At 41.8% G+C, this 22,321-nt stretch overlaps 4 protein-coding genes and 1 long non-coding RNA gene across 7 annotated transcripts; 1 reads left to right on the forward strand and 4 right to left on the reverse strand.

The window, feature by feature from the left end:
* Positions 1 to 348: 348 nt before the first annotated feature.
* Positions 349 to 1,800, reverse strand: LOC118473009 (protein ALP1-like). Its single transcript, XM_035961212.1, has 2 exons — positions 1,537 to 1,800; positions 349 to 1,462 (listed from the first exon to the last, which is right to left on the reverse strand). The coding sequence occupies exon 2, from the start codon at positions 1,453 to 1,455 to the stop codon at positions 430 to 432; it is 1,026 nt and encodes a 341-aa protein (XP_035817105.1). The 5' UTR covers positions 1,456 to 1,462; positions 1,537 to 1,800; the 3' UTR covers positions 349 to 429.
* Positions 1,801 to 2,401: 601 nt separating this feature from the next.
* LOC100283288 (3-dehydroquinate synthase) lies at positions 2,402 to 6,169 on the forward strand. 3 transcript variants are annotated; one of them, XM_023300533.2, is made up of 8 exons: positions 2,402 to 2,989; positions 3,067 to 3,217; positions 3,318 to 3,485; positions 3,565 to 3,791; positions 4,672 to 4,795; positions 4,955 to 5,017; positions 5,113 to 5,256; positions 5,668 to 6,045. In XM_023300533.2, exons 1-8 carry the CDS (start codon positions 2,682 to 2,684, stop codon positions 5,677 to 5,679), a joined length of 1,197 nt encoding a protein of 398 aa, XP_023156301.1. In that variant the 5' UTR covers positions 2,402 to 2,681; the 3' UTR covers positions 5,680 to 6,045. The 3 variants fall into 3 exon arrangements, with proteins under 3 accessions (XP_023156301.1, NP_001339183.1, NP_001339184.1); NM_001352254.1 differs by having other exon boundaries at positions 2,597 to 2,989; positions 5,688 to 6,169; NM_001352255.1 differs by having other exon boundaries at positions 2,611 to 3,217; positions 5,688 to 6,169.
* Positions 6,170 to 8,790: 2,621 nt separating this feature from the next.
* On the reverse strand, positions 8,791 to 9,404 carry LOC103632848 (uncharacterized). The gene is made up of 3 exons (XR_002263407.3): positions 9,311 to 9,404; positions 9,049 to 9,137; positions 8,791 to 8,876 (listed from the first exon to the last, which is right to left on the reverse strand). It is a non-coding gene; the product is annotated as an uncharacterized lncRNA (long non-coding RNA).
* An 8,070-nt stretch (positions 9,405 to 17,474) lies between these two features.
* Positions 17,475 to 19,550, reverse strand: LOC103634451 (9-cis-epoxycarotenoid dioxygenase NCED4, chloroplastic). Its single transcript, XM_020541773.2, has 5 exons — positions 18,509 to 19,550; positions 18,361 to 18,438; positions 18,001 to 18,081; positions 17,831 to 17,861; positions 17,475 to 17,622 (listed from the first exon to the last, which is right to left on the reverse strand). Exons 1-5 carry the CDS (start codon positions 19,548 to 19,550, stop codon positions 17,475 to 17,477), a joined length of 1,380 nt encoding a protein of 459 aa, XP_020397362.2.
* Positions 19,551 to 20,193: 643 nt separating this feature from the next.
* On the reverse strand, positions 20,194 to 21,093 carry LOC100193400 (uncharacterized). Its single transcript, NM_001138525.2, has one exon. It carries the CDS (start codon positions 20,795 to 20,797, stop codon positions 20,462 to 20,464), a length of 336 nt encoding a protein of 111 aa, NP_001131997.1. The 5' UTR covers positions 20,798 to 21,093; the 3' UTR covers positions 20,194 to 20,461.
* Positions 21,094 to 22,321: the final 1,228 nt, after the last annotated feature.

A 22,321-nucleotide genomic window follows, 5' to 3' on the forward strand; every position in this document is an offset into this window, starting at 1 on the left:
AGTTCATATTTACTTTTGAGCAATCGTGAACGGTTCTGTTCGATGTGCGCATGTGCTGTTGAGACATGTTGAGACAATTTTATCTTACTTCATTTACGAAATTGTATTATCAAGAACAGTATTTGTTTGGTCGAACCAGTGTATCTTAAGTTGTTTGCTGTTGTATTAGACAATAATGAGCTTGGATGTCATAAATGTTTGAACAAGATTATTGCCAATCGAATGGTATGTTATATATTGTAGAAGAAAAAATGAATTCTGATGTTGCGTTCTGTGTGCTACACAAAAACGTAGTATGTCAACTAAAATGTAGTCGCCTGTATGGAAAATTTCGGAAACGTAACTTATTTATTCGAATACAAACTTAGATGAAAACACATTACAAGTACTGATAGTAAGTGCGAACTAAGCAGCTACGACACATTATTATTACATACTTCCACGGCGATTCCATAAGTGCTCCACAAGATCATTTTGAAGGGAGCACGATCTTTCTTGGCGACGTAGATCAAAGTGGTTAATAACCCATTCGGCACGGCCTTCCGCTATAATTTGAGATGAATCAATCCTTGAAGAGTTGTCTCCGAAATCAATGTTTGCAGCAAATGGCCCTTCGTCTTCGACGATCATGTTGTGCATGATGATGCAAGCCGTCATTATCTCTGTCAAACGATTACGATCCCAACCATAAGCTGGTCCACGGAGCACCGCCCACCGGGCTTGAAGAACTCCAAATGCACGCTCAATATCCTTTCGGCAACTTTCCTGCATCTGAGTGAAGTAGACTTTCTTTTCCTCGTATGGGTGTCGGATTGCTTTCACAAAAGTAGGCCAGTTGGGGTAAATACCATCAGCAAGGTAATAACCGAAGTTGTACGCATGACCATTAACTGTGTAATTGACAGGTGACATTCGACCAGTAGTGATTGGGTCAAATACGGGGGATCGGTGGAGCACGTTAACGTCATTGTTTGTCCCAGGCATGCCAAAAAATGCATGCCAAATCCATAGATCATACGATGCAACTGCTTCAAGTATCATCGATGCCCTACCATTTCGACCACAAAATTGACCTCGCCATGCCGTTGGACAGTTCCTCCACTCCCAGTGCATGCAATCGATGGATCCCAACATGCCAGGAAAACCCCGCGACTCACTATTATGCATGATGCGAGTAATGTCATCTTGAGTTGGAGTGCGTAAATACCAGGCACTAAAACAGGCAATGATTGCGCGACAAAAATGATGAAGGCATTCCCTAGCCGTTGATTCCCCAATTTGAATATACTCGTCTACCGCATCAGAAGGTAAGCCATAAGCAAGTATCCGCATGGCCGCACAAACTTTTTGTAATGGTCCTAGTCCGGGCATACCAGTTGCGTCAACTCTTTGTGTAAAGTAAATATCGTGTTGTTGAAGACCATGCAGAATGCGGAGAAACAAAGGCCTACTCATGCGGAACCTATATAAATGGTATTGCATAATTGTCAAAACTTGAACAAATCATAACATAAGACAAATGTATGAAGTGCGCACCTTCTACGAAACACATGCGGTGGATACACTGGGTTAGCGGCGAAGTAGTGATGTTGGATGAGGTTTTCTCCAGCGAAATGATCTCTGGGAATGACACGGCTGGGTATACCCGACCGTCAGCGGTGATGGTGTTGAGCCGCAATGTTGAGGGTTAGTAGGTTGACAAGCAAAAGAGTTTCGTCCTCACTATCACTCGAATCACTCGAAGCAAACTCATCTTCCGTATGACTCGGAGACATACCGAACTATGGATAACTTGATTCACTCAGTAGTATGGGCGAAGAATATGGGAGAGGTTGATTGAATATATATAGGGGAGAGCAAAGGGGGGGGGGGGGGGGAAGATCGCTTCCATTGAAAGCCATCCGTGGCTTCGTATGAAAGGCAACGGTGTCTTGCATCGTAAGATAGTCGTGGCTTGCACCGTACGACTGAAAGGTTTGTCTTCCAAAGTAAGTGTGCTTCAGAGAAGTTCGTGCACATATGAATGGAACAATTCCGAATACCGCTAAGGTTAATTAATTTTAAATGAAATGATGTAAGAAGGATTACAATTAAATAATATAATATTTGATTTTGTACATAGTATGTCTTAATTAAGAGGAATAATTAAAAAAATAATTTTGTTCACCAAGTATCATCTGGTAATCAAAACGTGTTCAAAAAAACAATAAAAATAAAAAAACAAGTTGGTTATGTTAGTTGTAGGGAAATGTATATTTAATGAGTAGAGGGATATGTAGGGTAATATTTAGGGGGAACGGTTGCGGGACGAGTAAATATAGGGAAGAGAATCTTGCTGACGTGGCTGCATAGTAAGATTTAGGAGGAAAAATTTAGTGGGAACGACTGCGGATAGCCTAACCTCCTGGAGACGGGCGTTGGAGCCTGACACCTTCGCGGCTTCGCGCACCACCATCCCGCCACGTCGGCTCACCTTCCCCGCTGTGGCCGCACCAGCCCCACCTACCAACCGCAGTACCATCTCAGCTGTCCATTCATATTGCCAACTGCCCAGATCGATCCGTCTCACTCATCACCGTGCTCCTCGCCCACCTACCGCGCCACACCCGCCTCAAATCACCGGCTCGGAAACCACCACCAATTACATCGGCGTCACCGTCACCGCCGCTTTCCGAGCTCTCATGGCGGCGTCCGCGTCCTCCCTCCTTGCCGCCCCCGCATCCTCATCCTGTGGGGCCATCTCCCCCCAGCTCCCTCGTGGAGCTCCGGCCGCTGCCTCCGTCGCTTCGCCGTCGCGTCACTCCTGCTACCTCCTCCGCGCTTCCCCTTCGAGGCGCCATCGGAGTCGCTTCGTAGCCAACGCCGCTCCCACCATGCAGCCTCCGGCGGAGTCCAGGGTCTCCACGGTAGTCGATGTCGACCTCGGCGACCGTAGCTATCCGATCTACATCGGCGCAGGCCTCCTCGACGAGCCGGACCTGCTGCAGAGGCAGTCAAATTATACATTTTTTCTTTAACTGTTAGACTGGAGTGGTCAGCCTGTGATCCTTATTTATGTTTTCTCAGGCATGTTCATGGTAAGAGGGTTCTGGTGGTGACCAACACGACCGTCGCGCCGCTTTACCTGGACAAGGTGACATGGGCACTCACCCACAACAACCTGAATGTATCAGTGGAAAGCGTGATCCTGCCCGACGGTGAAAAGTACAAAAATATGGTGAGCTCGCTTGTGTTTTCCAGCGTTCTTCTGTGTGAATGCGTTTCTTTTTCAGTTTGTATAGATTTAACTGACTGCCTGACTTGGCTGTGATGGGCAGGACACGCTGATGAAGGTGTTTGACAAGGCAGTCGAGTCCCGTTTTGACCGCCGGTGCACATTTGTAGCACTGGGTGGTGGTGTCATTGGGGACATGTGTGGTTTTGCAGCTGCTGCATTCCTCCGGGGCGTCAATTTCATACAGATACCAACTACTCTGATGGCCCAGGTCATAAGCTTGATTTATGGTCCCTAAAGTTGGTTTACATATAGGTTTGGTTCTGATGTTGCTCGGATGACTGCTTTAGGTGGATTCATCTGTTGGTGGGAAAACCGGGATTAACCACCCACTAGGAAAGAACTTGATTGGGGCATTTTACCAGCCACAATGTGTTCTAATTGACACAAATACACTGAACACATTGCCTGACAGGGAGCTAGCTTCAGGCATTGCCGAGGTAGTAAAGTATGGGCTCATAAGGGATGCACCATTCTTTGAGTGGCAAGAGAAGAACATGCCGAAATTGTTAGCAAGGTATTCAACTTGTTTCTGTGTGCACTGATGCTATCGTATTTTTGTTCAACGAGTTGTAGAACCTACACAGCAGTTTATAACTGTATTAGACTTGTGGTTCTTGTAGACACTGGTCCTAGGGTGCAAGGAATGTGTAGTCACCTCCAGATCAATTTTCTGTTCTATCTAATCTTGTTTGCAACTCTAGAATTTGTTCTTTCATATTACTGGTCCTAAGACAATGTCCTATCTAATCTTATTTGCTCAATTGTCTGTTCTATCTATTTTTTTTTGAACGCAATCTGTTCTATCTAATCTCATTTGCTCAGACACTTGAACTAGACAATGGGCTGAGTGGGCTGTATAGACACAACTCTTTATTTCTCATTTATTCTTTCATATATGCAGCTACATCTCCACACACATAGCTATTTATTACTGAAACATAAATGTTTAATCACATTTAATCATGATTAGGTGCTAGGGGAGGCCTAGCGCTTAACGGTTTTTGCAACCTTGCTAAATAAACTGTGAAATGTTTTGTGATACTTTTGCCCATGCTACTTAGATTGATATTTTTATTTCTGTACTCCTAGTAGTTGTGAAAGATGTTTAGTGAACTGTAATTAGAAAGAAAGTTTGCACTCTAGTTTAGCCCTTACAATAGCATTACATTATATTATATTGCTGAACTTTCGCTTGTTGAGAAAATGCAGAATAGTTTTCTGGCATAATTTGAATGTTGTAATTAAATTTCCATCTTGCTGTTAATGTTACATATAGCGTATTGCTGAACTTTCGCTTGTTGAGAAATTGCAGAATAGTATTCTGGCATATATTGAATGTAGTAATTAAATTTTCATCTTGCTGTTAACGTTGAGCTTGAAATGTATATCTATAGAGAACCAAATGCTTTGGCATATGCTATCAAGAGATCATGTGAAAACAAAGCTGAAGTGGTGGCACAAGATGAGAAGGAAAGTGGCCTTCGAGCAACACTAAACCTGGGTCACACATTTGGCCATGTATGTGTTATCATGTTTAGAATTTTATGCCTGATTAATTTTTACTGACATTGACAAGTTTTGGGTGGAACAACCTCAACCACCTTTATCACAATTTTAGCGACCTTATGTTATTGTAACACACCAACCATATACTGATCCTCACTGTCAATTTGTCAGGCTATTGAGACTGGGACAGGATATGGAGCATGGCTCCATGGGGAGGCTGTCGCAGCTGGAACAGTAAATCACTTGAGAATTATTATATAGCCTCTTAGTATTTTGTAGTGTTGTTTTCTTATCTTTTGCTTATGTTTGTGGGGGTGGAACTACCCTAGGTTATGGCAACTGACATGTCTCACCGCCTGGGGTGGATAGATGACTCCATCAGAAAACGTGTGGTTGACATACTAAAGCAAGCCAAACTTCCCATTGCACCTCCTGAGACCATGACCGTAGAGAAGTTTAAAAACATCATGGCTGTAAGTACCTTGAGACTTCCAGCAGCATTTTTAAGTAGCACTGATTCAGTATTTTGCAATTGCACAAATTAACATGTTCAGGACATGCAAATTGTTAATTTGTGTTTTCGTTGCATTATTGTAGCACACTTAGGGCTTGTTTGATTGCATAAAGATTGAGGGGTATATAATCCCTTGCTAGTCAAAATTGACTAACAAGGGATTATATGCCCTTCAACCCCCTCCAATTCCCATACAACCAAACAAGCCCTTAAAATGTCGCAAGTTTGCATATTTTTTATAAAGAAAACACTCTTAGGCCTTGTTCGTTGCATGGGGATCTGAGTGGATTGAGAGGGATTAAATCTCTTTCTATTCAATTTTTAGTAGCAAGGGATTTAATCCCCTCCTAACCGAACAAGCCCTTACTAGGTTCATGTATGACACGTCAGGTTGACAAGAAGGTTGCTGATGGTCTGTTGAGACTCATCCTTCTGAAAGGACCACTAGGGTGCTGTGTATTTACGGGGGATTATGAGGGGAATGCACTCGATGAAACCCTACATGCATTCTGCGACAACTGAGACATCCCAGTTTTGGACATCACTTCTGTATGCTAGTACTAGGCTATGTATCAATCAGAGAAAATATTGTGGTGTACATTATCTTCACTGCCTCATTGGTATATTTTTGTCAGAAATAATGGTATATTGTTTTAAGTGCTGGTTTGAGTTTGTAGAGAACCATGGCTAATCAACTGCGGTGCGGTCAGTTGTTCTCTAGTAATAATAGTAAAGAAGCTTCACTACATCCCTTCTGTCTGTTACTGTCAAGTAACAATACTCGTAGAGATTTAAACCTGTATTTGTGTCAATTAAATCATTACCTCGTCACTTCTAAATTTTAATACGGAGTAGTTCACTTTGACTTTGTCAAACTTCTCTGGCTTTGACCAAGTTTTAGAAAAATGTGGTAAGACCTGCAAATTCAAATAAATGCACTTCTAAAATATGCTTCAGAGGACTTAATAAAACGCATTTGATGTTGTAGACCCTTGTGCATTTTTATTAACTTTTAACCAAAGCAAAATACAGTATAATTTAGAATGGGAAAAGTACATTGTACCTTGATGGTGCCGCATTGTATTAGAATTCAGAAGTACAGTACTATGCTAAACTTGCGCTTCTCATCAGCAGCTGTGTCTTCGCAGTTTTTATAGACTATGGACTCAGATCATTATTACACGGGGCCTGTTGCAGTTTTGTACTTTTGGGGGCCTGTTTAGATCTGTTTCTTTAAACTTCAGACCTTTAAATTTCATAGTCAAAGTCTCAAGCAAGTAGTTTAGAGTTAGTTCTAAACAGCCCATCTTATATTAGAGCTTTAGATTAAAAAATGAGCGAAAGTACTTTAATTTTTTAGAACTTGATAATTTAAAGAAGAAGATCTAAACAGTCTTTTCGATTTTTTGTAAATTTTTTAGAGCTTTAAATTTTAAAGGAGAGGATCTAAACATAGATATCAACAAGACTCCAATTGCCTGTCGAAGCTTGTACTTTTCAAGGTTAAACGTTTATGGGTGAAGTTTTGACTTTTAAACATTTAAATATGGGTGAAGTTTTAACATTTAAACTTCGTTTAAACGTAGTTTTAAACAACATAGAAAAAATATCAATATATTATAATTTTAGACAATAACATGATGTTAAATAACAAGCTAAATAATAAGATATAGAGGTTAGTGACTTACCAAAATTTCACTCATGAGTCGGATTGGACCTAAAAGTAACTAACAAACTAGGTGCAAACTAGATCCAAAAGTAGCTAATGATTTAAAGCACATAAAACGTTTTACATTTTAGAACACGAAAACTCTAAAAATATGGTTTCAATCTCTAATTAGCGTTTTTGACGTTTAAGCTGGCTCTTTCGTTAATATAAAGAACTGGCTGGGGATCTGTAGATCTGATACGTTTCATCTGTAGTCATTCATTCTCGGTCTATGTACTGCTCAGATTGTACCGCTTGGAAAGTTCAGCTTGTCGTTACTGCCGGCTGTGGCTAGAAAACCCGATTTTTTTTTTCATGTTAGCCCTTTTTGTTAAAATTTAGACTCTGGAGAAAGTATTCTCGAAAATAAAAAATTTCGGCTAGAAAACACGGGTTCAACCAAGGACTGAAAATTTCAAGGCTTTGTTTTTGATGCATTGACTCTTCAGCATCTTATTCATACTTATACATATACTAGGTCAGTGCCCGTGCGTTGCAACGGAAACATATAATACCTCGATAACTATATATATATATATTATACTGTTATAAGTTGGAGAACGACATCCACGAGCCGTCTGGGATGACGTCGAAGAGAAACTCAGGCCTGTGACGCACGAGAGACCGCCCATTTGTGAGACACTTGAGAAGGGCAAGGTAGTCTCATGAAGGGAGCAAGGTCTAGGGGACAACGGTGGAGTGGCGGCGCATGGTCACGGGGTGGAGGCCTTGACGACAATGGTGTGCGGTCGAGAAGGTGCGCGTGGGAGCCGTTAGAGGGACGGTGCAGCGGCTGGCAGAGCCGCGTCGGGGCCGGTGCCTGACGTAGCTCCGCCTGCCGTAGGGGGAGGGAGGGAGAGGCTTTAATCAGTACCAGCATCTACTGCTTTACAATGTTTTGTCTCTATGGATTGCAGCTGCAACAGTCCGAACAGATGGCTTTAATCTGAAGCGAACAACCTATCTTGGTTGGGAGCATCGACATCGCGCCTTGATGGCGGTAGCAGCGGGCATAGGGGTCATCGTAGGAGAAACGGCGGGGGCATAGCCTTGCCCCTATGGACGCACCCCTTCCAAGCTTAATAGTATAGTAATGCTTAATAGTAGGGATTACCATGTTATCATTTTTTTAAATCAAAAGGGTGGAGGGCGAATGCGATTACGTCCTATATATATAAAACCCGAGTGACCTCTCCAAATTAAGCATTCCTCCGTACTTCCTACCTTTGTTGTGTTCTTCACTTCTTCTCGACCCTTGGGATCCGTAATTCGGCCGGTTAGGTAACACGGCGACATTCTGGGCGCAAGATGCTTGAGCCAAGCCATAGCAGAGACGTCACTCCAAACAACTTGGATTCAATGGATTTCATGAATCAGGTCTAAGAACATTCGACCTTCACCTGATTTGGAGAAACTTTTAAATTCAAAAAATCTCCAAGTATTTTTTTCAGTCTATTACATTATCATTATCATTTATGCTTATACGCATTCTATAGAGCCACCCATACGGTGGAAAGGTTACTGCAATACAGGCAGTCCAAGGAATCTATACAAATACAACTTCTGGTACGACGGGGTAATACTAATGCATAGTTACACTACAATAGCAATGCAGTGCAGAACTGCAGATTCCTGAAGACACTCAGGCGTTCAATCCACAGTCTCAGGAGAAGATGTAGACCTCCTCAAACGATTTCCTACCAAAAATACACGCATTAGTCTAGCTGATCAATGGATTGTACGTACATTTGTTAGGGGGTAAGGATACAGAGACTCACGATTTTTTTCCGGTAAATGTTGGGCTGTAGTTGTAAATTAAGTTATCCAGCACTTTGTCGGCAGGAGGCCTGTTTGGAGACTTGCGTGCTTGGCTGTTCCACGACACGGAAAGGGTGAGCTAGGTAAGCATGAACTCCATTTTTCTTTCACCACTCTTGCAAGTTTCATCAAACCAAGGTCCTTTCTTGCATATGCTTAAACCAACATGAAGTACTGCCAACTTGAATTGTATAATAATAGAAGTTAAAGCCTACAACAACAAACCTGATAAAATGATTGGCAAAATGTTGAGTAACCTGTATTGCATCTTCGCTGTGTGGGATCATTGGTTTCCTCCACTCAAAAATGGCTTTCTGCATCAAATGAGGATAGTTTTATTGTGGCATAAAGCCACTTGTATTTGGTGAGTAGCCACAATTTGATATATTGTGAATATAATCTAGGAATAAATACAGTGCACAAGAGAAAAGGAAGAACCAATAAGAACACTAAATGTGGACTCCTGAAACAGCTACAACTAAATTACCTCAGGATGCCATTGCGTGCAAGTGATTGGATAATTATTGGCTTGTACAGTTGAGACATAGACCTGATTTGATCAATATAGTTATTGTTTTCCGAACCATGTGGAAGCTAATGCACATACAATTCAGAGTTTCTACAAACCTGCATTTGCAAACAGTATATAAAAAAGTCCATTCATTTTAAAATGTTGACCTCTTAATCTTTTCTGAAGTTTGTTGTTGAAGTAGAACACGGTAGTGGTAGTACTATTAGTATCTTCTGCACAAAATGACACATGATTTAATTTCTACAAAATGACTGCACTTATTCATGTTTAGGAGTACAGACAACTACTTGTGATTCTTTAGTACAAAGGGAAATGAATTCACATTCTTTGAGCCAGGTTATTGTAGCCTACAAATTCTATTGGAAAAAGAATTCTCAAACTTGGTAATCATAGGGCAGCGAGCACTGAGCAGGGGGAAAAGGTTTCTAGATGGATAAACATGTTGTTTGGTAGCTAAGATGTTCATTAGCTATGATGACTATTTAAGTTGTCATTGCTAATCTTGAGTTTTATCCTTCAAAACTATGTTTTTCTAAGGCAGTTGTTTATGCATCAATCTGCGGTATAGACCAGTGCTGGGAAAATAGCCGAACGAAGATGGTCATATCATCTCTAAAGGGCTAGGAAGAAAGTGGAGTTACCGAGGTACAACAACATCATTTGTGTTGGCATCAGCACTATCATCTTCATCATGTCCACCTCTGAAAAGTTTTCTAGCAGTTTACTTGGCGGGGAATTTGCGAGTCCTGGACGTAAGTTGTTTTTAGGACACATATTTAGTATCTCACACAATATGGGATTAAGAGAAAACAATCCTTCATGACATTCATTATATACCTTAGCAACTTCAAGCACAATACAACCAAGATCCGAATGCTTCCTGAGATAATGTCGAACCTCATGTGCTCCATCAAAGTATGAGTTGTTCGTTAACCCAGTAATCTGCCAAGGTAACATTAGTACGCATAAAAAATTAGTAAACCAGATTTTTTAAAGCTGGCTAATAAAATCAGCGGCAGGCAGATGTTTACTACAGTTCTACTTGTGCGAGATTGTATAACATTATAACGTATAAATACACATGAGATATAACCAGTGTTCTTAAGGCGTCGCCTAGGCGACGCCTAGGCGTCCAGGCGCCCGGGCAAAACTGGCCGCCTTGCTCGCCATACCCACCTAGGCGTCGCCTAGGCGCTAAGGCGGTTTTCTGGTCCACCTGCTCGCCTAGGCGCCTTAAGAACACTGGATATAACACAGTACTGGTACAGATTTGCAACAAAATCACTGAATAGTGAACATATAAATTGGTCAGTTTGACAGGACTATCTATTGGGAAATTGCTATGAAAAAGAGAACTATTATTTTCTACCAGTATAATTCTATAAAGTGCAAATTTAAACCAAAGGGTAAACTAAAGTAACATGCATACCCTGGCAAACAGATCTTCCCTCATACATGGTACCAAGTACTTCCAAGGCCGGATATCTAAAGTTCGGACAACACAATAATTTGTTAACACACGGGTACTCTTTAACTTCACAGAAGTTAAGTTTGGGTGCACAAGGAATCTAGCTACAACTTCAACTAAGAACTCATATGTGCTAAATACACGATCAATTGGTTTCTTAGTATCGTTACAACAGAAGTTCTCTCCTTTGGCAGCTTAGAAGTTAAGCTATAGTCATCATGGCTAACAACCAGCTTGTAATCAGGATATGGCTGATAAGAATACCAAAATGTAATTAAAAATTGTAAGCAATTATCTTAAGAAAGAATATTGAAACAGAACTCATGGGACAAACACTCACGGTTACTTCACAACAAGGAACAACAATTAAAAAGTGCTCATTCACTACATTGTGCCTAGCATGCCATGGCATGAAGTCAACAATTTACTCTTTAATTGAAGCATACATCGTGCCACAATAGTAGATTAGAAGACAAGATAAACGAAAAAGTAACTTGTTTGGTAAATTTAACTGTTTGTTGGCAATCAGTTGTCACCTTTTATATTTATAGAGTGGCTAGTCTCTCCTTGTGTAATGGAAAGTCAAGCCATACAAATGTATACTAATTAATGGTGAACCTGCTGTTCTGGGGAACAGTTTTCAGATCAAATACCTCATACTCATGTTGAAGCTTACAGTGTCTAGGATCACTTTTTGGATCTTCCTGAAATTTGTGAGTAGTAGGGTTGTGAACATTTGTATCTTCTATCTTGAAGTCTTCCACCCCATAAACATCAAAAGGGACTACACTCTCAGGTAAAGGACATATGTAACTATCTTTTAGAATTGAAGAATATATCTGGAGATCAGAACAAGTTATAGCAAAAGATAATGCTATGCACACACTAATTAATTGTTTCATTTTATGTAAACAAACAAAATACTGAATGTGGGCAAGGCAGAAAAGAACCATATATATATAATGCAAATATCACATTTTATGTTAAATATTAGCACCACATAAGACAACCGGTCACTATGGTATGGACAATATCAAATTGCCCACAAATTAAATTAAATTAAATATTCAATTATACAAGTGTGGATTTATTAGATTGCTCATTTCATCCATAGACAGAATATAAATCCTGCAGCACAATGAAACACAAAATAAAAGATAAGAAATGTTATCCCTCTGCCCAAGATGCAAGCTAATAGCCACAACATTGATAAAAAAAGGATATTAGTGAAAGGTATACATGACAAAAGAGTCAGCAGAAATATTTATAGAAAGTACTATTAAGACACAAATTTACTAAAATAACAGCTTACAAGAAATAGGATTGCTTATTCATGAAGCGCATATGTACCATTAAGGATTTATCTCCCCTGTTTTTCCCAATATATCACTAAAGTGGCAAACTGACATACCATAAAAAGAACCAACATTGTGTGGCATAATTAAAATCATGTGGCATCGTATGGCACCTAGGGTATGCCTCAGCGCTGCTTGCTCCCAAGAAAACATACTTTAAATCCTTGCACACAATATTATATTGTTTGATAGATTTTGTGCTAGTAAGAGACAATAGAGAAAGAATTAAATGTTAAGCTATTTAAGTGTCGAGGAGAAACAGATAGAAAAAGACATCGGCACACAAAGTAAAATGTAAAAAACACACCTCAAAGCAGGAGAATCATTGGGAGCAGAAGATTCTACTTCATCCTATTGGTCAGTACTACGCTTATTCCTTGCTCCCTGCTAGTCAGTACTACGCTTATTCCTTGCTCCCTGTGACTGACCATCAAACAAAGTGCATGTTTCTCGGGTCTCTTGTGGAATTCAGCTCTAGCACGCTGCCAGACTGAAATATAAGATCATAATCTTGTCAAATACACCACAAATCAAATGAGCCAATTGAAAATTTTGAAACAATAAATTGAGTCGAGCTTCAAAATTATACCACCAACTCATGGTATGCTACATAGTATTGTGGATATCTTGCATGTGGTCCCCCAAACACATCTTGTAACATGAAGACAAAACACCATCAGAAACCATCAGTTCATTAAAATAAGAGCTATAGTTTTGCAAGCATGAAGCATATTGAACATTTTTCTTCACTATCTTCACCATCTCATGCAATCTTTCTCTCTCTGTGACATGCATGTGAAGTATACCCCCAAGGTTTTTTATAACAGTTTCCAACTACTGAAATATACATATATCGTCAGCACTACAATGCTAATATTTTAGCAGTAGCTAAATATTAAATTTAAAAACATCGTAACAAAACTATACATGTTCTGCACCATATACATATTCTGGACCTCTACAATCATAAAAATATAATAAACATATTGAGCTTAACCAATTCAAAAAAATTGGGTGTTAGTGTTCGTATTCCTTTGGTGATTTTAACAAGGAAACAAAATGTGCAAGTTAAAGTTTTTAGGATCTGAATAAATTAAATAGTAAGAACCAGCCCGAATAGCCTACCACCAGTTCCTAGTAAGAATAGACAGACAAATGACAGGAACTTAAATCAAAACATGACTGAACATATAATAAAAATGCTACACATTACTTAGCAGAGGATCAGGTGTTTGATCTGTGAAAGCAAAATACAAGACGACAAAAAAATCTTCAATAATTACCAGTGCTAGAGGATCAGGTGTTCGATTTTGTGGAAGCACAATACAAAACAATAGAAAAGCCTTTGACAGTTACCAATAGCCTTCCACACCTAAGACATAAAAGTAAACGACAAGTCACAGACAGACTTACACTTAGAGCAAGAAGTTGAACTTTTGGATTCCTGTGGCCAATCCGTTTCTTCAGTGCCTTGACGACATCTTTGATTGCCTATTACAAGCATGGATATGAACAATCAATAACCTATAACCAAAAGACAGTAGGGCAAAGCAAACTAAATAGGCTTCTTTTTCAGCGGAAACGAACTGAGCATAAGCTACCTAGTAGAATGTTTGATATTCAGTCCCAATTCTTGGCCATGAACCAAATAAAAACAAAATGCATCATTAGCTTGAATCAATTGCCATCAGATTTAGATGCTCAAATATATTGTCATGTGCTAAATCAAAACATTTGGAGTGAAAATATGGAAACCAGAGTACAATATCTTCCCCATATTTCCAATGGTCTAGCTCACTGTTGATTCGGTTGTGCGCCTCTCATGTGCCTAAAAAGAAACCCACATGACCTAGTGGTTAGCTGCTAAGAAAAAATCGATAAGGAAATTGTTACTGTTTTTGAAATGGGGGGAATGAGTTCATTCCACCAAATTTGTGGAATGGACTCATGATGATGCACCACATCATTCTCGAATGGATTTATTCTTTAAACCAAACACCCCTTAGATAATGAAATGAGTATCCTTTTTATGACTGCTCAATGAAACAATTTTCTTTCCCAATAAGTAATGAGATGGGTTTGAAGTTGGCAACTTACAAGAAGATAGATCGCTATAGTAAGCATGAAGATAAGCATAGGATAATCTGGTATGAAACAAAGAAGCCATTTTGGCTGTCCATTTGGCATGCTAGACCTAAAAAAGCTTGGTCACACTGTAGAAAAGCAAAGGTATTTGAGCAGCATTTTTAGTTCAGTTGAATTAACTATTGATATATGAGAAAAAAATATCAGAGTTGTCCTTATATCCAGCATGCTATACAGTTATATAGGAATATATTACTGCAAGGCTAAATGGAAGTACCTCCAATAATTAGGAAAAATATATGTAGCAGTGACACAAGAATCATACCTAAGCCAAATATGGATATGAGAAATACAAGTCTCTAGTATAATCTTGCCAAGCCATCTGTCACAAATAGAGATTAATACTTCGCGATCGAGTAAGCCAAGAAAACACAAGAAGAATGTAGGTAGTAAAAGATCTAATGCTTACACGAAAAGAGCCAAAGAGGCACTCCTCAACTGCTAGGTGCAATTGCGCAGGAAGATATAAACATTGTAAGAAACATAGTTCATTGTAAACTGCAACAAAGCATATTGCAGGCACGTGCCACATGTTCTGGATGAACCCAGCGTGAACCATGGGATTAAACATCTTGATGGCCTCGTTCACAGAACCCTCATAGCCACAACGTGCAGCCTGCATATTTGTATATTTCTAATTTTTTTGCATTCCATACCTATTTTATGATGACGTATATGTCCTTAATGCCAAAAGCCACTTACAAAAACTTGAAAGTTTCCTATTTTATGAAACTCAATGAAATGAATCATGCACTCACACTACACTAAAAAATAAACAAACCCCTACAATATAGGTATAACAGATTTTTGATAAGCCAAAAAACTTTAGGATGGTAAGTGTTTGCAACGAAAAAATTATGAAGGCAGAGAAACAACAAACTTCTGTGTTAGGTGCTGTAAACAATGAAAACTGTTAAATATGTTCATATGTACCATGGAATTGATAGAACAATGCTTTAGGAGTAGTTTCTTGTACTGACAGCGCTTAGAATTTCCGATGAGCTTATTCATTAGTTTAGGCAGTGAAAGACATCTGAAACGGAAAAAACTTTGGAAATTAAATTAATAAAGTCAATAAGAAAAAACATTAGAGAATGATGAGTAAACATGGATGTGTAATCTGTAAACATATGATCCTTAATTGGGAGGGAAAATGATGAGTAAACATGGATGTATAGCCTATAAATACCAGTAGCTTAGTGGGAAAAACTATGATTAATGCATTCCAACCAATGGTTGTATCAACATCTAGAATGTGATGTTTTAATCACCTAGCAGTAACTACACACACTTATATTAGGATCTGAAGGTTCAGCAAAAAAACTATACTCGTTGCCAAATATATCACAATTCTCAGTTTTCAATACCGATACTTTTGCATATGCTTAAAGAAGGTTAAGGGTGTTGGTGTGTCAATCTAGAATGACTGCACCAGTGAAATGTTGGGTTTAATTTAAAACTGTTTATCCATGTTGCCTTATATTCTTTTACCGATGGGACACAATGGGCAAAATTTCTATTGTTCATTCGAAGAGGCCGAAAACAAAACAAAGGAAAGCAGCCAGAAAATCACAAGATATTTCTAAACAAAATCAAATCTACCACAACAGATAGAACAAGTAAACAGGTAACTGACTTAGTTCACAACTATCCTAATAATCAATAATAAACCCAAAATTCTGAATTGTTTTCGTTGTATGTAAGTCAAAATAATAACCAGTGTAACACATGACACATTTATATATAACATTGTTTAAGGTCCATCTCAATTCAATAGGATAACCCTCAACTTTCAATCCAAAATAAAGTTTATCAACCATAGCGAGTATTTTTTCCAATGCAGTGCCCATACACTCTTTAAGCTCTAAATGTTTACTCTATTTCTACATATTCCATGTGTGTATGTCACCACCCTACTAATATTGAACAGGAAGTTTAAGAAAAAATACAATGGCAAGCACCAATTGATCTACCAAGTTCCACAAAGATTCAAAACCCCGGAACTAAATGTGGTACCGGAACTGTAAACAACATTTAGATCAAACATACTAAACATGCATCGCTTGTTACAAAAAAGGAATCATATTATACAGACTGATGCTATTGTAAAACCAACGAATAAGAAGAGTAATGTCCTGAAATTTTTTGTGGATGCAAATTGGCAGTAGATGAACTGCTAGTAGATGCCCTCCAATTGTGCTGATCACATCCTGAACAACAATTCCTCGTGTCCACAGCTGATGGAGCAATGGTGGTGAAGTTGAGTTTTAAACAGTCAAGAATGTGGCTTAGGTTGAATCACCGTACTGTTCTCCCAGTAGTGTTAGGTTTTTGACCTAATTAGAATTAGGATCCCATTCATGGCCAATTTGATGTATATGTTAGTGAGCTATTGCACATTACTCATGATTTATAAACTTTACCTTGTATTTTTTAAATAACTGGCATGGGGTTGGCCAATTGTTGTAGATAGAGAAAAAATATCTTGTGTGACTTGCAAATCCAAGATAATGCTACCAACCAGAGTATGGATTATATATTTTTTTTGTTTTATCTGCCAACAATGATTGTGTTAATCCCATTGGAAAGCACTAAAAAATTATCGAGTTGATCCCTTAGTGTACAAAGGATGATTGCATAGGCTTTCCTAAATTTTTCCATGGACAATATTCTTAGGTTCTCTGTTTCCTTCTCTTCACAACATGTGTTCATGTATGCATGTGTTTTGTTTTATCTACTGAAACAGTCATGTAAGCCAAAAGGAAGGGGAAGGAGAAACTAAGAACAATAGGCATGGGAGGCATTGGGAAAGAACAAATCTGCCCTTTGTGTCTGGATCAAGTTAAATGTGGTTGGATCAAAGGTATTACCCATATTGAGATTAAGGCATCAAAACTTGCAGGCCAGAGGTGAAATATATAGGAAACGAAAAATACAAGCTAGCAACCATTGAATAGAACATGCGAAATTTGCTTGCAAGAATGAAATAGAGCTCTGACAAAACTGAACCAGCACATCCTGGATGCAAATTGGTAGTAGATGAACTGCTAGTAGATGCCCTCCAATTGTGCTGATCACATCCTGAACAGCGATTCCTCGTGTCCACAGCTGATGGAGCAAGGAGGTGGTGATGAAGTTGAGTTTTAAGCAGTCAAGAATGTGGCTTAGGTTGAATCACCGTCCACTCGATGTTCTCGGTGGAGCGCGTGAGCGACGCCCGTCCCGTGGACCAGCCTACGCCGCGCATGTCGAAGGTGACGACGGCACAATGCCTTCCGCCATCCCCCGCAGCATTAGTACTAAAATATTGGACAATTAATATCCTGATGCGAATTGAGTAGCAGATTTCTCACTCTAAAATGAAGATACAATACTAAAAACATTTAAGAAATAATATTGGTAAAATATATGTTCTAGAAAGGCTGCAAGTTGATCTAAAAGGATAATTTATGATTGTAAGATGTCCAAAAACTAAGAAAGGAAACACTGCATTTAATCTGGACTTACAAGTAGCCAAATTTAGGTACGACACTGAATTCTGGAACAACCCAAACTTCAGTTATGTGAATTAAGTGTTCTCTTGTAGATCAACAGAGCAACAACAGTCTTAAATTTAAAACGATATTCTACAACACTTCTAGTTAGCAAACAAAAATAACCCCCGACTTGGCTCAAACTCTGATCTAAGTTGAGGTCAACTTGGGTCCAGTCTGAAGTCTGAACCAGCTCTTCAAGGCCATTCAAGCTGACCTTAAGTCCTGATGAGCACAGCATGAGTATGAACAGGATTAACAAATGTAACTGAAGAACCTCAGGACAAAATTTGAATGTTAGGCTGACCTTCATGCAGTACTATTCCTCACCCAAGGTAAAAACACAAGCTGCAACGGAAATTGATAGCTTTGCACACCTGAGAGCAAGACTCATTTTGTCACTATGTCCTGTCGTGGCTTGCTGATGCATTCTTGACATCTAGATAGCCAACTTTCCCTATTCTAACATCCATGCTACTCCAATGTTCAGAAGATTTAGCATACCTCCAGCATTTGCCTCACACACATGAATCTGTCCGGCATGTTCGACTTTGGCTCCATCGCCAAACTCTTGCTGGTCGCCTGTGGACACCACACACAGGTAGTACATGTCATACATCAACCCGTAGTGCAGTACCACTTTGAAGACTACATATGTTCTTGCTGGCGATGAACGTGCCGTGCAACCCGTACGAGACGCGGCCCGACAGCTTGACGGCGGCCTCGGCCCGCATGTCGCGGGCGTTAACGACGAGCATTTCCGACGCGCCGCGGCCCTCGTCGTGCACGTAGCACAGCACGTAGCCATCGTCCTCCGCGGCGCCCGCGGGGGCGTTGAGGTGCGGCACGAAGCAAGGCTCGCCGCCGTACCGGCCGTCGCCGTAGATGAACTTCTCGACGGTGCCTGCCTCGAGGTCCACCTTGGCGAAGCCCGACACCTTGGGCCACGGCTCGGCAATGGCGAGGTAGGCGTAGCGCGTCCTCCTGCCCAGCAGCTGCCGGTTCACCATGCCGGCCTCCAGGTTCACCTGGTCGGCATCGCTCAGGACCGCGCGCCTCGAGGACGTGCCGGTGCGCGGGTCCAGCCGGATCTCTGACAGCACGCTGCGGAAGCTCTCCTCGCCGGCGGCGGACTCGTTGAACACGGCGTCCGCGGGGGTCATGCAGGATCCGATCACCACGATCTCGCCCGTGGCCTCGTCCTCCCACGCGTTCCAGAGGTGGAAGCAGAAGCAGTCGGGGACGTCCACCCACCGCAGCCGCGACACGTCGGTGGCGCGCTTCGGCAGCACCCCGAACCGCGCGGTCTTGTTCCTATCGTACACCACGGGGGAGCCGCCCAGGACCATCTCCTGGAGCTTGAACACGATCTGCTGGTCCGGGATGATGGCGTGGTTCTCGGTGACGGCGAAGTCGTGCATCATGGTGGGCGCGTCCACGGGGATCTCGACGTCGGGGGACTTGCGGCCGTCGGCGGTGAAGTAGAAGTACTTGAGAGACGGTTGGGGCGGTGGAGGCTGACAAGCGGCGGGGGCGCAGGGCACTGGAGGCCACGGCCGCGGGTGGAGGCGAGCAAGCCATGGGCGGGGGCGCAGGGCTGGATGTCGCGGCTGCGGATTAGGGTTTCCATGGGAGATGGGCCTCGTACAAATTGGTAGATGGGCCTCACACGGCGCATGTGTCTTTGTCTCCATGGTTTGCAAGGTAAAATTAGTACCACATTGCCCACCGATTGGTGTTGAAACCTGTTTATATGTCTTCCTGTGCGTGCAGTAGTACTATTGTTATCACCAGATGTGTTATGGGATCATGCGCAGTAGTACTATTTTTTGTACAAAAATGTGTTATGGGCTGAACTGAGAGCATGCACTGGAGAACCAGTAACAAACAGGCCCTACCTGTCAGAGACCAAACGGCAGAACACAAAAAGGCAGACTACTATTGCAGCCTTAATAAGTAGTAGAGATTTAAACTTAAATATGTAGATAATGCAGTCTACAATACAGAATAGTGTAAAACAACGTTTATAGGTAAACTTTGAGTAAATTATTGTAGTCGATCTAATCCACTTCACTAAAGACCTTGTTGGTTGTAAGAGCATAGTACGGAATTAAGAAGGATTAACTTATTTCTATTCAATTTTAAATAAGCAAGGAATTTAATTCCTTTCAATCTATAACTAACCGAATAAAAATCAACTAGTTTTTGTTCTAACATATATATAGATTAGGATGGATGTAGTAGGTGCAGCTAGACAAAATATTGAAAAAAAACTAGGTGATTTGCACCCTAATACATGTGATTGGGTGTAAATTAAATGAAGTCAAGGACCGAAAATTCAAACGGAGACATCTCATACTGGAATTAATTAGTGGTTCGGAACACAATACGGACACATTCGATTACAAAAAAAAAGAAAAAAAAGCAACATCTCATACTCGAATGCGTGGTTTGGTTGGAATGGAAAACACAACGCATTGGAACATTCGATTACTAGAATAGTACAACTTTGGGACGAGACCATGAAGCTCGCTTGCTCGCTAAAGAGAACGGACAGTCACGCAGATCACATCTTTGTTGCGATGCCATAGCCGCATCGTCGCAGCTAAAGCTTGAGGATCCGTCGGAGCTCGTCGGTGGCGCCGACATCCACGGCGCAGGCGGTCGGCGGCGTGACTGTGAGCAACAGGGACGTAGGCATCGGTACGCTGCTCGGCGGTGGGGACACGGAGTAGAGCGAGTCCGCCGTCTCCGTCCACTCCTCCAGTCCAGTCCCCGGCGCCACCCTCTTCTTGGATGGTTCAGGAGCGACGGCCATCTTGTGTGGCTGTGGCTCCTTGGCGCGCGGAGCCTGGGGTGGCGCCGGCGGTCGCGGAAATGACGGGGCGTTCTTCGTGGCGTGGCGGGCTGTGCAGGTGTTGTAGTACGGCGTGCAAGCCATCGAGATCAAGATATGGAGTCAGAATTCTAAGATCTAAAAAATAAAGTGTGTTAGTTCCTTGCGAGCTGATCTGAGCAACAACAGCACAGATAGATCAACAAAGTTTCGGAACAAATCGAAGCTGCAGAGCTAAGCAAACAATTAAAAGAAACTCCAGCCAGCAAAAAAACAAGTGGAGATGGATCGAAGCAAAAGAAGGCCGCAGCTTGCTCGCTGATCTTAATCAAATAAAACAGATCAAGATAAATAGCAGCTTATGCTACAACCAAAAGGGTCAGTATCATGTCAACTACTGCTCCAAGACAAGACAGGAAAGAAAGGATGCTGACCCCAGCCCATTTATATAGCAGCAGCCAGCACCCCAACGGATCGATGGCGTGCACAGTGCCGACAGGGTACTGTGGCTTGCCAGAACCGAGGACTGGGCGGCGGCCGGCCGAGCTGCGAGGCCCGTCGGATGGCCGCGGGCGTCGGGATGGCAGATGCGCCGGTCGGCACCCCTACCCAACTTTTGATTTAATTTTTAGCCAGCCCACCCCACCGGCCACCGCCGCACGCATACGCCGCCTTGCAGTGTCCTGCGGTGTACGGTCGAGGCCTGGGATTGTGTGCGTCGGTATGTGTTTGGTGTGGGGGAAGTACAGCCATAAGAGCATACCTAATATGTAATGCTAAAACCGTGTTTTGGCTAGTAACCAGAAAATCATTGTTTCAACAGTGTTCAACTTGGTCACCCAATATTTCCGCACCTCCAATCCTCACAGTGTTGACACTAAGGTCCAAAAACTTTTGACGAGATTCTAATCTAAATATATTGAGAGGTTAAAATATTGGATATCCTTGGAGATGCTCTAAGGCCAAATCCAACAATGCCCCCCTCCCCAGCTGTTTCCCCATCTCACATAGGGCGGGTTTCGTAACCAAGAAAATAAATGGGATTTATGAGAAGGAATTCTCTTGCTATTCAAATTATTTTCTCCCCTCCGGACTACCGGTCAGAGAGAGCGCACGGGATAAGGACCTCCGGACTACCGGGGACCACCGGTCAGCGGAGGAGTAAGGGAACCGCGCATCTCCCCTCGAAGCGCCAGTCTCCAGACAAACCACGAGGCACCGAGCCCGGGGTCGGGCGTGGCGAAGCTAGTAAGGGGGTCAAGCGAACCGAAGGGAAGACACTCAAGTGGATTCCTCGCTTGGTCCAAGACTGACCCACCATAAATGGACAACTGCATTAACTATGCCTTCCATTGAGCCACAATAGTGGGTCGGTTAGCCTCCCACTCATGACCTGCGAAGAACCTCAACCTACAGTGCACTCATGACCTACTAGCCCATCGGTCTACGACGCACTCATGGTCTATCGAGACTAGGCCTGAGCGCTTAGGCCATCTACGGGGCCTGCAACACGACGAGCCATGCCAAGACCTAGGCTACGGAGGCTAGTGGTCGGCATGGCACAGATGTAGTAATGATGGCGCTAGAGCCCTGCGCTGCCCATGACGTCCGTCATTATGAGCACGAGCA

Source organism: Zea mays, chromosome 7, assembly GCF_902167145.1.
Source record: "Zea mays cultivar B73 chromosome 7, Zm-B73-REFERENCE-NAM-5.0, whole genome shotgun sequence".
Classification (NCBI taxonomy): domain Eukaryota; kingdom Viridiplantae; phylum Streptophyta; class Magnoliopsida; order Poales; family Poaceae; genus Zea; species Zea mays.

What these genes read in the sequence shown, in the direction of transcription:
- LOC118473009 (XM_035961212.1), bottom strand. Translation starts at nt 1,455, where the DNA reads ATGAGTAGGCCTTTGTTTCTCCGCATTCTGCATGGTCTTCAACAACAC.
- LOC100283288 (NM_001352254.1), top strand. Translation starts at nt 2,682, where the DNA reads ATGGCGGCGTCCGCGTCCTCCCTCCTTGCCGCCCCCGCATCCTCATCC. An exon ending in AGGCTGTCGCAGCTGGAACA is followed by an intron (nt 5,018 to 5,112) that starts GTAAATCACTTG and finishes GAACTACCCTAG; the next exon opens with GTTATGGCAACTGACATGTC. An exon ending in AGTTTAAAAACATCATGGCT is followed by an intron (nt 5,257 to 5,687) that starts GTAAGTACCTTG and finishes ATGACACGTCAG; the next exon opens with GTTGACAAGAAGGTTGCTGA.
- LOC103634451 (XM_020541773.2), bottom strand. Translation starts at nt 19,550, where the DNA reads ATGGAGACAAAGACACATGCGCCGTGTGAGGCCCATCTACCAATTTGT. An exon ending in CATCGCCAGCAAGAACATAT is followed by an intron (nt 18,439 to 18,508) that starts GTAGTCTTCAAA and finishes TGGTGTCCACAG; the next exon opens with GCGACCAGCAAGAGTTTGGC. An exon ending in TGACCTCAACTTAGATCAGA is followed by an intron (nt 17,862 to 18,000) that starts GTTTGAGCCAAG and finishes GGGTTGTTCCAG; the next exon opens with AATTCAGTGTCGTACCTAAA.
- LOC100193400 (NM_001138525.2), bottom strand. Translation starts at nt 20,797, where the DNA reads ATGGCTTGCACGCCGTACTACAACACCTGCACAGCCCGCCACGCCACG.